The 14,364-nt window shown below is 35.6% G+C and overlaps 3 protein-coding genes across 4 annotated transcripts; all 3 read right to left on the reverse strand.

Annotated features, from left to right (window-relative positions):
* Nucleotides 1–212: 212 nt before the first annotated feature.
* LOC110667708 (cyclin-dependent kinase B1-2) lies at nucleotides 213–5,220 on the reverse strand. Of its 2 annotated transcripts, none has more exons than XM_058146499.1 (4): nucleotides 4,608–5,220; nucleotides 1,587–1,656; nucleotides 1,088–1,226; nucleotides 213–770 (listed from the first exon to the last, which is right to left on the reverse strand). In XM_058146499.1, exons 1-4 carry the CDS (start codon nucleotides 5,218–5,220, stop codon nucleotides 678–680), a joined length of 915 nt encoding a protein of 304 aa, XP_058002482.1. In that variant the 3' UTR covers nucleotides 213–677. The 2 variants fall into 2 exon arrangements, with proteins under 2 accessions (XP_058002482.1, XP_021684333.1); XM_021828641.2 differs by lacking the exon at nucleotides 4,608–5,220 and adding an exon at nucleotides 1,857–2,667.
* An 835-nt stretch (nucleotides 5,221–6,055) lies between these two features.
* LOC110667706 (2,3-bisphosphoglycerate-independent phosphoglycerate mutase) lies at nucleotides 6,056–10,238 on the reverse strand. Its single transcript, XM_058146500.1, has 10 exons — nucleotides 10,044–10,238; nucleotides 9,727–9,912; nucleotides 9,484–9,611; nucleotides 8,743–8,893; nucleotides 8,438–8,641; nucleotides 7,885–8,309; nucleotides 7,418–7,610; nucleotides 7,229–7,324; nucleotides 6,749–6,904; nucleotides 6,056–6,423 (listed from the first exon to the last, which is right to left on the reverse strand). The coding sequence occupies exons 2-10, from the start codon at nucleotides 9,889–9,891 to the stop codon at nucleotides 6,262–6,264; spliced, it is 1,680 nt and encodes a 559-aa protein (XP_058002483.1). The 5' UTR covers nucleotides 9,892–9,912; nucleotides 10,044–10,238; the 3' UTR covers nucleotides 6,056–6,261.
* A 1,623-nt stretch (nucleotides 10,239–11,861) lies between these two features.
* On the reverse strand, nucleotides 11,862–13,146 carry LOC110667639 (protein LURP-one-related 8). The gene is made up of 2 exons (XM_021828548.2): nucleotides 12,783–13,146; nucleotides 11,862–12,701 (listed from the first exon to the last, which is right to left on the reverse strand). The coding sequence occupies exons 1-2, from the start codon at nucleotides 13,056–13,058 to the stop codon at nucleotides 12,315–12,317; spliced, it is 663 nt and encodes a 220-aa protein (XP_021684240.2). The 5' UTR covers nucleotides 13,059–13,146; the 3' UTR covers nucleotides 11,862–12,314.
* Between the last annotated feature and the right edge of the window lie 1,218 nt (nucleotides 13,147–14,364).

Raw genomic sequence — 14,364 nt, forward strand, 5'->3', positions numbered from 1 at the left:
ATTTAATTAAATTAATTATTTTTTTTTCAATTTATTTAATTTTAATTAAGACTCAAATTTGATAACTAACAACTCCTAGAAATAAAATTGATAATTTAGCCAACATGAAAATTCACAACTCAATTAATCATAATTGCAGTCTTAGTCCTCTTAGCTCTCTTTAGCATTTTCACATCTTCAGTTAAATCCAATGCGTAAGCTCAGAAGCAGTCTAAGCAAATCCAGTTAAATTCACAACTCAATTAATCATATGAACTTTATCATATGCAAATGATGATAAGAGTCAACAGAACCAAAAACCAAATTTCTCATTACAATGTGTAGGTATGTGGCCCTCATTGAACAAGTAATAATTGAAATCTCCTCCAAGTGCAGCAGCAGAGTCCACGTAACAGATCCTATAGAATACATTTCAACCACTTTTCCACCAAATCAAACAATTTTAAATACAATAAACCAGAACTTCAATTTCATCGGCTGGCATCTAAGAGTTTAGAGATCGAGTAAGGCACTTGAACATAGATTTCAACGTACAAGTACATGTTTCATATGATAAAGTTCAGCTGTTAAATCACCAAGATGATGAACCAAAGCATCTTTTGAGCAATTCTTCACTACATAGAAGCACATTCCTAAAACACACCCAAGAAGAAAGGTACAACTTCCAGGCAGCAACTTTAAAATTGAGACTTGTCAAGATTGTCAAAATAGGGATGATCCATAGCCACTTTGGCTGATATCCTTTCAGCTGGATCATATTTAAGCATCTTCTGCATAATCCAAAAACAAGAAAATATTAACGAAGAAAACAAAAGATGTAATTTCTGACCATAGAAATATAACGGAGAGGTAGCAAATGGTCAAAACTATCATACATTTGCTTTCTCCCTCATTCCAATTGTGTTAGATTGAATTGAGTACAATAACATTTAAACGAATTACCATAACATTTAGACAAACATATTACAAGATCAGCGCCAGCCTCTAATGCCTTGTTGGATCTTATTTTGAACACTAAGCCTTCAAGTTGCCTTTACTTTCCTAGAAGCTTACAATTATGAAATGCAGTAAAAGATCAAGTAGTTACCGATAGAAGGTCAACACCCTCAGGTCCCAGTGACGGAACAGCGCGCGCCAGGTTTTGGGGCTCCCATTGTGGATAGACATGCCAATCACGCAGAGAAGTTACTCCTGGCCATTGCTTTTCAGTTGGCGTTCCCAACAATCTTCCATTGGGAATCAAGAAATGAGGACTATAACCATGATTGATAATAGAAGATGGGTACTGGAATAAAATGGTAAAGGAACAAATGGAAAATAGATACATGACAACTAAGCAAGCTTAGCAAAAACAATGTGGGTTAAATAATCAGTCTTGAGCATTTGCGAAAACCCAAATATGGGTCAGCACCTAGACTAATCCATTTGATCTAAACAAAACCATCACAGATCATGTTACGATTTTGTAAAATTGTTTCATTAAGTATTCAAGTAGTAAAGGAAATGCAAGTGAAGGACTTGTAAAACCTGAAAAAAAAAAAAAAAGGAAGCAGGCAAGCAGCATTATCACAGGCTTAAATCAATACCTGAAAACATGAAGCAACTGTTGAAACTCAGAGTCACCAGGAAACAGAGCTTGCCTTCTGACCATTTCAGCTGCAAAGAGTTAACATAAAATAAGACTCAGAAATAACAAAGGCAAGAATTCCTCTAAATGAATGTCAATTTAGCAAAACCAGAAATGGTTGATGGAGAATTTCATCGAATAACGTAAAAAAATGAAAAAGGGTCGGAAGCCTTAGGTGCATAATTATCATAGATATGTAATTAGGAAAAAAGGTGAAAAATCGAAATACCGAATATGCAACCAACGGACCACATATCTACAGCGGTAGAGTAATGAGTGGAACCGAGCAAGACCTCGGGAGCCCGATACCAGAGAGTAACAATCTCGTGGGTGTAGCTTTTGAGAGGGACGGTGAAAGCACGGCCAAGGCCAAGGTCAGCGATCTTGAGAACACCCTTATCCTGATCTATCAGAAGGTTCTGGGGCTTGAGATCACGATGGAGGACACCATGGCTATGACAATGGGCAACGCCCTTACAGAGCTGAAAGAGAAAGCTCTGAATAATACCAGGAGAAAGAGGCCTAGGATTAGCGCATTTGCGGTGAGAATCTATAAACTTCTTGAGATCGGTGTCGAGGTACTCGAAGACCAAGTAGAGATTAGACTTAGAAATGGAATTATCCTTATCATCATCGGCGGCAGCGGAGGCATTAGCGTCGACATACTCTACGGAGAGGAGACGAACGACGTAGAGAGATTGAGAGAGCATCTGAAGCAAGGAGACCTCGCGGAGAGCGGTGGGAGGAATGCCTTCCTCGTCCATCTCAAGTCTGGTCTTCTTGAGAGCGACGAGTTGGCCAGTGGTTTTGTCCTTAGCCTTGTAGACCTTGCCGTAGGTGCCTTCCCCCACCTTCTCGAGCTTCTCATACTTGTCCATGGTTGGTTTCTGCGTCTTTCTTCTGAGTAAAACCTAGAATTGAAGCGTCTCAAGGGAGAGAGGAGAAGGAGTGGACTTTGAAATTCAAATTTATAAGACAAGGAGGGAAGCCCAGATCTTGTATAACGGATGGGAGCGTCATTGCTCATTTCTCTTTTATTTGAATTTTAAAATCTTTGTATTCTTACTACACCTCCTTCATTGCTATTTTCTTTTCTTGTTTTTTTTTTCCTTTTTTTTTTCTTAAATCCTACAATTCATTTTTTTTTTTACTTGCTAAAAACATAAACACAGCCCTACAGGGTATCAGCAGAACAAACATTAATCAGAACTTGAGAAATTGCACTCAGCCAATTATAAGGCAACCTATCATCTAATCTTACATTCTATTTGGGAAGTTTTTTTAAGGGGGAGGAAAATAAAGAGTGGAAAATAAATAATATTTTTTTTATTATTTTCCTTGTTATTGTTTGGATAAAAAGAGAGGAAAGAAAAATAGAATAAATTTACAATTTTATCCCATGTATTTAAAAAAAAAAAACTTGTGAAAAGGGTAATTTGATAATTTTAATGTATAAAGGAACACTTTTGTTACTTTCTCTCCAAATTGGAGAGAAAATAATAAGAGGAAAATAAAAAGTTGTTTTCCTTCACCCCTTATTTTCACTTCATTTCCAAACAAGGGAAAGGAAAATAACAATTTATTTTTCCTTGTTTATTTTCTTTCCTCTCCCTTTTTCTTCTATCCAAATAGGGTGTTAGTCTGGCTAAGCAATTAACGGCAACATTTCCTTCTCTCTTTACATGAAGAAAAGAAATAGAAACAAAAAGGGAGCATAATTCCCTAATAGTCAGAATGGACGCTTGAATATCCCAACTAATCAGCGTATCAAGGTTGGAGATAGCTTCTATGCAGATCTCAGAATCAGACTCCACAATGACATGAGTAAAACCTTTGGATTTAGCTAAAAGCATTGCTTGCACAATAGCTGTAGCTTCCCCTATCAAAGGAGATGAATAATCAAACAGAGAAGTAGTACCATCAATCACACTACCTGTATGATTTCTAACAAGAACTCCCACAGCTGCTTTAGAAGAAGTTCCTTTCCAAGCCACATCACAATTTAACTTTACAAATCCTATTTCAAGAGGGCTCCAGCAAGTGGGAGACGTAGAAGGACCTCAAAACTTTTGCATCCTTTCTTGTTATAACTATGTCTGTGAGAGCTGAAGATATTCTACGAGCTGCAGCAAGAGGGTGGGGCACACATCCCTCGAAAATAGCCTTGTTACGTTCCTTCCATATTTGCCAGCAAATAACAGCTATAACAGGAGAGAGATCCTGGCTTAATGAACTAGAATTAACTTCTTCCAAAATTTGAGCCCACCAACTTGCAAAGGAAACAAATCCAACAGCATTTGGTCTCACAAACCAAGTTACTCTAGCGTGATCACACCAAAAAAGAGTATGTTCAATGGTCTCCTTCTCCTTGTTGCAAATTTGACACAGAGGATCTACTACAATCTCTTGCTTGAGCAGATTATCATTGACTGGTGTTGCATTTATAAGGGTTCTCCACATGAAAACCTTAATTTTTAGCTGAACTGGTAATTTTCGAGTCTTCTTCCAAGTAGATTGAAACGTATTTTGGGATTGACCAGGCCTATCATGCTGTTCTTCATAGTACTGTTGCATTAACAATTTATATCCAGATCACACTTAATACACACCCAAGGGTTCATGATGCCAAACCGTGGAGTCCTCACAACCTCTTGGCGCAATAGGAGTAGAGATAATACTTTTAGCTATGTCTGCTGGAAATAGAGCTCAATCAACCTTTCTTTCCATGACAGGGAAGAATGATCAATAAGGTCTGCTACTAAATTAATGTTAGCAAGGCAATTTGATGGTTTTGAGACTCTAAAATGAGGAGTAGAGGGTAGCCATGGATCATCTCAGAGTAAGGTATTGCAACCATCCCCTACATTGTTTCAAACACCTTTCCTGAGGACTTCCCTTCTAGCTAACAAACTTTGCCAAATCCAGGAGTTTCGCCAAGATTTTATTGCATCCCAAAAACTAGAGTGAGAAAAATAGATACCTTTAATAAATCTGGCCCATTGACTATCTGGGTCTGTTAGAAGATGCCACCCTTGTTTTGCAAGACATGCCAAATTGAATTTCTCAAAATCCCGAAAACCCATGCCTCCCATGTACTTTGGATAAGAAGCCCTCTGCCAACTCACCCAACAAAATTTCTTGTCCTCTGCTTTTCTCCCCCACCGGAAAGAGGAAGCTATTCTATTAAGCTGAAAACACAAACTCTTTGGGAACTTAATGATTGCCATTGCATAAGCCGAAATGACATTTAACACAGATTTAATCATCACTTCCCTTCCTGCTTGCGAGAGTAAGTTTTGTTTCCAAGCTTGCGTTTTTGTCTTCACCCGATTCTTTATGAACTCCAACACCTGAGTTTTTGATTTTCCCCAAAAAGCAGGAATCCCAAGATACCTTTCAGTATTGCTCATTTCAGACATTGCTAGAGAGGAAAGAATGTCCCGTTTCAACTGGTGAGGGGTGCATTTACTGAAAAGGATACTAGACTTTATGTCCTGATGCTTCAGTGTATCGTCTGATGATGGTGCTAATGGTATTAGCTTCCGTTCTTCATGCTCGCCCAAACAACAAGGTATCATCGGCAAATAGAACATTGGTTATGGGAGAAGAAAATCTAGCAACCTTTAACCCCTTCAAATTTCTGCTCAGAAATTCTTTGGAAATAAGACTAGATAATGCTTGAGACACCAGGAGGAACAATTCAACTTGTTACTTTTGAGTACTATGAAATACATTTTCATTGGAGGGAAATAAATTAATGAAAATAAATATCATAATAATTAAACAACAAAAATAAAAATTTTATTTTATTATTGAAATTTATATTTATATACACATTAGTTGAATATCAATTCGAAAATCCTAGATCAATTAGAATCGAATTGATATTTTTTTTAATTTCATACAAAATAAAATTAAACTTTTTTGTTTTTCTAAATTGAAATGAAATAAGATTAGAATCAGAATAAATTGAATTAATTTAATTTAAATCATCATTTAAAAAAATAAAAATAAATTTCAACTGTTAGATTAAATCAAATCAAATCGAATAAAAATCAAAATATAAAATAAAATCAAAGTTAAAACCAAAGAAAGCCCCCCCACCACTTAATACGAGACCATCAATTTGAGACCAAAAACGATGATTCCGACTTGAGACTCGGAGATTGAGCTGGAGTCTAAGCCATTGGCAATCAAATAATCATAATTTATCCTGCTTCTTTAAATTTTTATAAAATTCAAATTGACGTACGGTCCCTTCAAAAAGCATTTTTAATTGCATTGTCTACACACAAGCAGTTATTTCGTCCTTCTGCTATCACAAATTCATAATGTTAAACGTATCGTTCCCATTATATACTTATGGATGGAAAGTACGTAAAAACCAGCCAAAAAAGGCAGGCAAGAGAACAACAAACCACAAAAGTATATCTAAAATAAACTATTAATTCAATTCCATCAGATAAAATGACATGTATATCCCAAAAAATCCAAAACAGGGAGGCCAACACCCCCGCAACCATCCTCAAAATTAACTTATTTATCCAGAGAATATGCCCAACATGCTAGGCTTTTGCATTGCATAGTTGCTGAACAAAAATTATGCAAAACTAATGTGAATTTATAAGTTTACGTCAATCGACTACTTCAATCAGGGTAGGCTCATAGTCACAAGGAGCCTCAAACCCATGGAGATTAATCACTGTTGCAGCCACATTAGCAAGTCCACCACTGGGAACATCGTTGCGGAACCTGACACCAGGTGCCAATCCAGGGCCTCCAATGGCAATTGGCACCTACAAGAGAAAAATTAAAATTCAGGAGATCAAATGAATCAGCATTGCAAGATGGATAAACTAACAAAGTGATTCATAATGCGACATTCAATGGATGCCAAGATATTGAAGTCAAGCAATTTTCCAAATATGTTTCCTTCCTGATTTTAATTATACTTAAATTGGTAAAAAGTAAGCAACAGCATTAGGTTCATTAGATTCCATCATACTCATATCCACGTACTCCAGCTCCTCATTAATCATCGTGCATAAAATTGACAAGTACGACTACATTTCATTTAATTGGTTTCCCTTAATATACAGACAATAAGCTAAATAAACTTACCGGCTGAAGGGTGTGAGACGTGAGTATCTGAATGTTGCCACTCTTATCGACAGCAGGTTTCCCAGACTTGTCCCTCTTCACCATGTCCTCAGCATTGCCATGATCGGCAGTAACAACATATATTCCACCAACTTGCTCTATAGCATCAATGATCATCTGCAATCAAAAGTCTCTTTAGTCAGCAGAAAGGCAGTGGCATCATAACTTCTGTCTACTTTCAAAACATAATTAGCGTTTCAAATGTTGTCATCTCTTGTGTTGCTTGCAAAATTATCAAAAAGCCCAATAAGAAACTCAATATTTTTCCACCAAAAGAAGAACCAAGAAGCCAAAATTGGAAGGCACAGAAGTTAGGATCTTCGATACAGATCACCAACAGCACAATTCAACCATCAGAAGAAAATCCAAATATGCAATATCCAATAAATTGAACATTCTCAAATAATGGCAGCATAAATTAATAAAGATCAGTATTTGTACCTTGACAGCATCATCGGCAGCCTTGCATGCCACAATTGTGGCATCAATATCTCCTGTATGTCCAACCATGTCACTATTTGGTAGGTTGACACGAACCTAAAGAAATATGTAAAAGAACAGGTTATTCATTGGTTCTACTTGAACTGCAGGACTAACTTCTAGTATAGCGCATGATTGTACAATAATTACCTGGTGGAATTTGCGGCCAAGGATAGCATCCCTTGCCTTCTCTGCAATCTCTATTGCCTTCATCTTTGGTTTGACATTGAATGTGATTCCAACATCACTGGGAATTTCAACATATTCCTCCATTTCTGGATTAAAATATCCAGAACGATTTCCATTCCAGAAGAAAGTGACATGACCAAATTTCACAGTCTCACTGTTACATAACAAATCCCTTGGTTAAAATAATTACTTCGAGGGCCTAAAACTCATGCAGGATAGAATCAACTGGGGAAAGTAAATTTTACAACCAACTATACTCGCACAGTTTATTATCAAGTCTCTTGAAAATTAAAGCACTGACTATTTTTCACTATTCCACCAAGATATGGCTCTAAAGAAAGTTTATCTTTCCTTTCTAAAGGAAGAAAGAGCATTTTCGCATCGTGTATTATAAAAATAAGATATTGGTGGTGCTAGTGCTGGCTCACCTGCAAGCAAACGTGCAAACACCATTATGGACTAAATATTCACCAGATGTTCTTTCTATCTCCGGAGGAGATACAAGGTAATGGCTTGGAAGCTTCAACTCGCCATCATACTCGAGCATTCCAGCATAACGGATTTTAGGGTATCTGACTCTTTCAAATTTGTCAAAATTCTCGTATTCAAGTGCCTTGGCAAGCATAACCATACGATCTGCACGGAAGTTGAATGTGACAACAGCATCACCATCCACAACTGGGCCCACAGGCTTCCCATTCTCATCAACAATGACAAAAGGAGGTAAGTACTGGTCATTAGCTTTGGGAACTTCTCTTAGTTTCTTGACAGCTTCAACAGCATTCCGAAACTTATGTGGGGCTTCACCAAGGACCTGAGCATCCCATCCTCGTTTCACAACATTCCAGTCATTCTGCAAAAGAACACAGAAAGAATTTATAAATAAGTGGGGAAGATGCCAAAACTTTCAGTTAGGTCCCAGCCAAGGTTACCAGAATTGCCAAGGTCCCAGCCAAGCTGCTTAAAATCTAGACTACATACCTCATAACGATCCATTGTAACATGCATGCGGCCTCCACCAGATGCAATCTGTGCATCAACACCTTTCTCACGTAAATTTGCAAGGTCTTTCTCTAGAGTTTCTACAAAGCCAACACTTGTACCATCTATAACATCGCGTCCATCAGTAAGAACATGAACTCGTATTCTTTTAGCACCATGTTCAGCAGCACCTTTTAGCAACAACTGCACAGAAATAGAAAAAAAAATGAGGAATAAATATGATTTATGAACAAGAAACCCTGGCAAGAGAGAGCTGACAAAAGCTCGTCAACTACAAAACACACCTGCAACTGATCAAGCCTGGAGTGAACACCACCATCACTCAATAAGCCAATAAGGTGTAAAGTACCAGATGCAAAGGATTCCTGTATGTACTTAAATCCCTCTCCATCAAAGATTTTTCCAGAGGCAAGAGCAAGGTCAACAAGCTTTGCGCTGCATTCAAAAGAAAATAACTTCTCAAACATGAAGCTCAGTTGATAAAGACGTATACATCACATCAATAAGAAAATATCTTTAGGAGTCCACTCTTGTAGTTTATAATTCTTAAAATCTTAAGAATGAGGAAAAGAACTGTATAAGAAAATGATTACTGCTAGCTGTTAATATATCAAGTTGGGCGAATTAAGTAAACATTTACGAAGGACAAATTCATTGAATAGGTGATGCCCCTGAGGCACTTTCAGTAAATAAGAAGCAAAAAAGAGAATATGCATAGTGAGTGGCATAGAAAGAAATCAACTAACAAGCTTTCATTGTTCCCCTCAGAAAGTCAGAATCAAAAGAATCCAAGAAGAAAGTTTCACCTAGAATGAATTTCAGAGTGAAGTTCAGACTTCTCAAACTTTGATCAAATTGCACTACCTAGATGATCTATGTAAAAAAGCAATAACCTAAACTAAGCATTCTTTTTGCATACTATATTAAAGTGTACCAATCAAAGCTTGTATAAAATCCACACATTTACTTAAGAGATGCATTAGATCCAAAAGCATAGGAAGGAAGAAGAGGGAAGGGAAATATACCCTTGAGCATAAATGCGTCCAGCGCCAAGAGCGTTGTGACCAACTTCACTGTTGCCCATATCATCTTCAGTCGGAAGACCCACAGCAGTGCCATGAGCCCTAATCAATCTCCATTTCTCTGGAGCAGTCTACAAAACAAGATAATAAGAAACAAGCAAATCAATCCAAATTCTAAAAAGCAGTCATCAATGAATCACTCAATGAATTGAAACATTTCAAAAAGGATCTGAAAGAGAATGATACCTTTTTGAAGGAGTCCATGGTGGGAGTCTCAGCAACATGGATACAGTTATATTTATCAGGTTTAGCCTCACCCCAACCATCCAAAACCACCATTGCAATAATCTTCCCCTTGGGAAGCTTTGGATGATCTGCCAGCTTCCATGTAAATTCTCCAGAGCTCCCCATCTCAATCCACCTCAAAAAGATCTATGAACAAAATCAAATAACCAAAAAAATCTCAACTCAACCAGATATATATACAAGGATAAACCAAATGAAATGAAACCACAGAATATTCAGAAGCAAAGTCCAAAATCCCAATTGCATTACAGCCTCACCTGAATTGAATTGACCGATCAAAGTCTGAAAGTGATTAAAATCAAGCAGCGATACACAGAGAAAACAAAAAACCAGTTGCATTTGCGGATCTGTGGGTTAATAAAGTGAGAAATCAGGGAGTAGTAGATGGAGTTCCGCCGTTGGTTAACAGTAAAAATATGGTTAAGGGTGAAGTTGACTTTTCGCCTTTGGACCTTTCGAAGAATAACTACTTTTCGTCTCGTCGTGCTTCGCACGCGACTTTTCTAGAAAAAATTTCTCGCATTTACGTGGCTGTTTTGATCATCAAGAAACGAATATCCCGGTTTATGCCGAAGTTTTTCTTTACTGCCCCTCACGACATCATCCCACTTACTTTCCATTTTTGACGCCGTTAAACATTTAGAATAACTAAAATATTTCCAATATATTTCTTTCATTTTAATTGCATTAAATAAACTAAAAACAATTAATAAAAACTAAATTAAAAACAATATCTGCCTTCAATTTTAACCATTTTGATTAATCGTGTAGTTTTGATATAAAATTTGTAAAATAAAATACATATTTTCTTTTAGTTAATATATATATATATATATATATATATATATATATATATATATATATATTAAAAAGAGAGTTTCGGCAGCTGGAGATCAGCGAACCGTCTGTTTCAAAGGTTAGGTGCAACAGCGCGTCTTTCTATCTTTCCCTTCCAAGCTCAAATTTTATGTCACCTTCTCTTCTAAAATTGATAAGTAGGTAAAAATAATAATAACAATAACAATTTTATTTAATTTATATGACTTCACCATAGTATAAAAGAAAATGGCAAACAACTGGCTGGAGCTACCAATATGATTTAATTTAAAATTTTCAATAGCAAACATGCGCGCATGCTGTTTGAAGAAATGATTAGTGAGCGAGTGTTCCATGGTTGACTCTCTAGATGACGAAGGCATAAGCACCGATTCTTCCTCTGCATTTTTTGCCCTTTTTTCTACTGGAGTTGCACAGAACTGGGAGATGCATGCCCAGAGATGCATCACCCATCTTGGCTGGGTTGCTGTCTTACAACCACTGCTTGTTTCCAACATTTCTTTTTAGTTCATGAAATCACTTTTTTTTTTTTCTTCATTTGATTGTTATTGTTAGAATTAAAGGGTGTTATAGAATTATTTAATTATCCCAAGGCTTAATAGTAATGGTATACGGCATAATTTGGATAATAGAGCAAAATTTTTCATTTTGGGCCAAGGCCCAATAGAATCATCTTGAGTCTGGATTTAATCTGAGTTCAATAGTTTATGGATCCAAATCAAATTAAAATCATTTTGGAATGACTGATTTCGGTCTTTTTATTTTAATAAACCTTGAATTAAATCATATTAAAATCTGCTGGTTGGTATAACATATAATTTGGTTCGAACAGTTATTTTTAAAGAATTTCGAAAAGAAAATTTCAAAATTTTCTAATGTATATATTATAGAAAAGGTTAAAACCTAGAGATTGCAGAGAAAATAATTCATTTTGCCTAAGTTGGTCATCAAGTAATCTCTTATTTCACTTATCCATGTCATATGATAATAGATAGTAAGCTCAGGTAATTATAAATCTTCTTTACTTCATTAATAATAATAATAATAATGTTTAATATTTTAATTTTATTTAATAATAATAATAAATTATATTTCGAACGCCCGCCTGACTTTGATCCAATGTTAAGGGCATAATGAACATGGCCACATCCTCAGTTTGATCCCTCCTTCCCCACAAAATATATATATATATATATATATATATATATATATATATATATATATATATATATGGTTAATTATATTTTAGTTTTTCTTTTATTTATTTTGAATTTCTACAAAATGAAAATAGCATTATATTACATGAAAAGCAAATCAGCAAACTGACCCCAGCCCTTACAAACAAAAGAAAAACCCAAAAAAAAAAAAAAGGGAAAAAAGGGTAATTCTGTTTCTTGTTCAATGCGAATAAGCATATACATATCCCTACTTGGAACTTGGTTTTTTATTTAAAAGGAAAAAACCAAGCTAAAGACCCCAAAAAAAAAAAGGATAGCAAATTAGGTGGGGATTTCGGAATTTGCATAGAAAAGGGACTGCCGACGGTGTCGGTGGAGAGGCTGCGGCGTCGGAGCTGGTGCTGTTACAACAGTGATCCTTATGAATGCAAGGATTTATTCCCTAATATACTGTACTTGTTCATATTTAATTCATATCTATATCTGATAGTCGGCGAAATTTTGATTTTAGTTTTAGGTGGAGAAGCGTCTAGAAGAACCAAACATCTGATCAAGGAGGATGACGATAGCCATGGCCACCGATGTGTCCATTTTCGGCCCTACAATGAGCCGGAACACGTCGACTCCAAATGCCACTCCTCCAACCGCCTCTTTCTGTTTAATCTCCGCGACCTTCCTCCTATTCTCGTCGTACACCGCGCAGGTCCGTTGCGCGTACGATCCTTCTATTTCGTATACTATGTTCTTTCCATTGCAAGAGCTTCTACTACCGGTTGTAACTGAGCTCAAGTGAGCCAAACTCTTGTTGTTAAGGATGTTCACGTGCTTCCTCATCGAGAAGCGGGGATTCACCGCCGTTTCTCCGTTGTAAACCAGCCAGTTGTCCGTTAAGCTCAGCCTCTGATTTATAAATAAATTGTATAAGAATTTAAACTTCAAACTCAGGATGAATATTAATTGAATTCACAGATTACTACGAACCTTGCGTCGAATGGTGAGGAGAGGCTTGCCGCCGGCATCCATGAGAATGATCTCGCCTTTAGTACCAGAGCCAGCCATGTAATTATCAACTCTAAAAACGAGGTTCCCTTTGGCATCAAACACAGTAAAGCCATTGCAGTTGAAAAGCAAAGACTTCTTCCAAACAGTTAACACAGTTCCATCCGCCTCTAAGTTGGCAAAAGACTTGAGCTTCGTCTGCTCGACGGCAACAGGTGCTATGACTGTATCAGCGATGTTAGGGTGTACCTTCGTCATTACTTTCTCCAGCCTCAGAATGTGAGAGGAATGAAGGAGGAGAGAGAGAGAGAGAGATTCTTTTTGTTGTTATAGAATAGTTGGTGATAAAGGCAAGAGCACCGAGAGCTTATATATAGAGAGAGGAGGAAGCTGGAGGTGGAAATTATACCTTGACAAGAGCAACAGGCGCATATAGGCGCACGATAGTACAAAGTCCAAGTCGAGGAAGCCCCCCATCGTGCGTCACGACGAAAAATTATTTTTAATTCTTTTAATTTTTAAAAATTAATAATTACAGCCGACAAGGATGTATATAAGAAAATTAGAGATAACACTGATAGAAAGACTTAAAAATTAAATTAAATAAATAAAAATGAAAATAAAACCTAAAATATTGTGGCTGAGGACGAATTCGTGGTGGAGAAGCGAGCCGCTGTCCACTCTTTGGTTAGATATTTTCTCATTACCAAATCTTGTAGTAATTAACATTGTTAATCCCATAATTAATAAATTATTATGAATAATTAATTATGTGATTGGAAGGGGCGGTTTATGCAACTCCTCCAATGGCATTGAGCCAGTTTTAATATGGAAAGACTCTTGAGTCTTGACTAATTAATTGTTTAATTATATTATAGATATCTTTAATAAATTAAAGAGTTGCTTAGCATATATGGCATTATTAAGATTGAGTCGATTTTAATTGGAGACATTGTGCATTTTTAATTATTATTATTTTTTTGATGGTCAATTTGAAGTGATGAGAGCTGCAGTGGCAGCTAAAATAAAATTTAACAGTTGAAATTTTATTCATTAAAAAATTTTAATTCTAATGAATAATTTTATTAATTTATCTCTAAAAATTTTCTTTCACATTTTAAAATAATAACTTATCAAAATTAATATTTAAAATTATCAGTTTTATCATCAATTATAAAAATAAATTAAATATTAAAATTAGCATAAAATTGATCTATATTTATTTGATCTTTATAGAGCCAAAATTATCACTAGTTACTATTTATTATAATAATTATATAATATTATTTTAAACATTTAATTAATTTAAAAATATTTTTACACATTTAAACTCTTAAAATTTAATTTAATTTTTTATACGAAACTTTAATTTTTCACTCCAAACGTTAAATAAAATTCTTTAAAAATTAATCTATTAATCGACAAGTAAAAAAACTATAATAAAAGTTGACATGATTTATTAATGTTTTTTTATAATTATTTAAATTTAATAAATTACAAAATTCATAAAAAAAATAAATTGTAGATTATTGTTTGATGAAAACATAATTTATAAATTTTATTA

Source organism: Hevea brasiliensis, chromosome 5 (genome assembly GCF_030052815.1).
Source record: "Hevea brasiliensis isolate MT/VB/25A 57/8 chromosome 5, ASM3005281v1, whole genome shotgun sequence".
NCBI lineage: Eukaryota > Viridiplantae > Streptophyta > Magnoliopsida > Malpighiales > Euphorbiaceae > Hevea > Hevea brasiliensis.

Bases quoted from the DNA above. Each gene is read 5' to 3' on its own strand.
- LOC110667708 (XM_021828641.2), bottom strand. From the start codon at position 2,505: ATGGACAAGTATGAGAAGCTCGAGAAGGTGGGGGAAGGCACCTACGGC. The intron at 1,657-1,856 runs GTATTTCGATTT...AACTCTTTGCAG, and splicing joins GTCCGTTGGTTGCATATTCG to CTGAAATGGTCAGAAGGCAA. The intron at 771-1,087 runs GTAACTACTTGA...TGGATTATGCAG, and splicing joins AGGGTGTTGACCTTCTATCG to AAGATGCTTAAATATGATCC.
- LOC110667706 (XM_058146500.1), bottom strand. From the start codon at position 9,891: ATGGGGAGCTCTGGAGAATTTACATGGAAGCTGGCAGATCATCCAAAG. The intron at 8,894-9,483 runs GTATATTTCCCT...TTTTGAATGCAG, and splicing joins GGACGCATTTATGCTCAAGG to CGCAAAGCTTGTTGACCTTG. The intron at 8,642-8,742 runs GTGTGTTTTGTA...ATTTCTGTGCAG, and splicing joins CCAGGCTTGATCAGTTGCAG to TTGTTGCTAAAAGGTGCTGC.
- LOC110667639 (XM_021828548.2), bottom strand. From the start codon at position 13,058: ATGACGAAGGTACACCCTAACATCGCTGATACAGTCATAGCACCTGTT. The intron at 12,702-12,782 runs GTTCGTAGTAAT...TTTATAAATCAG, and splicing joins TCCTCACCATTCGACGCAAG to AGGCTGAGCTTAACGGACAA.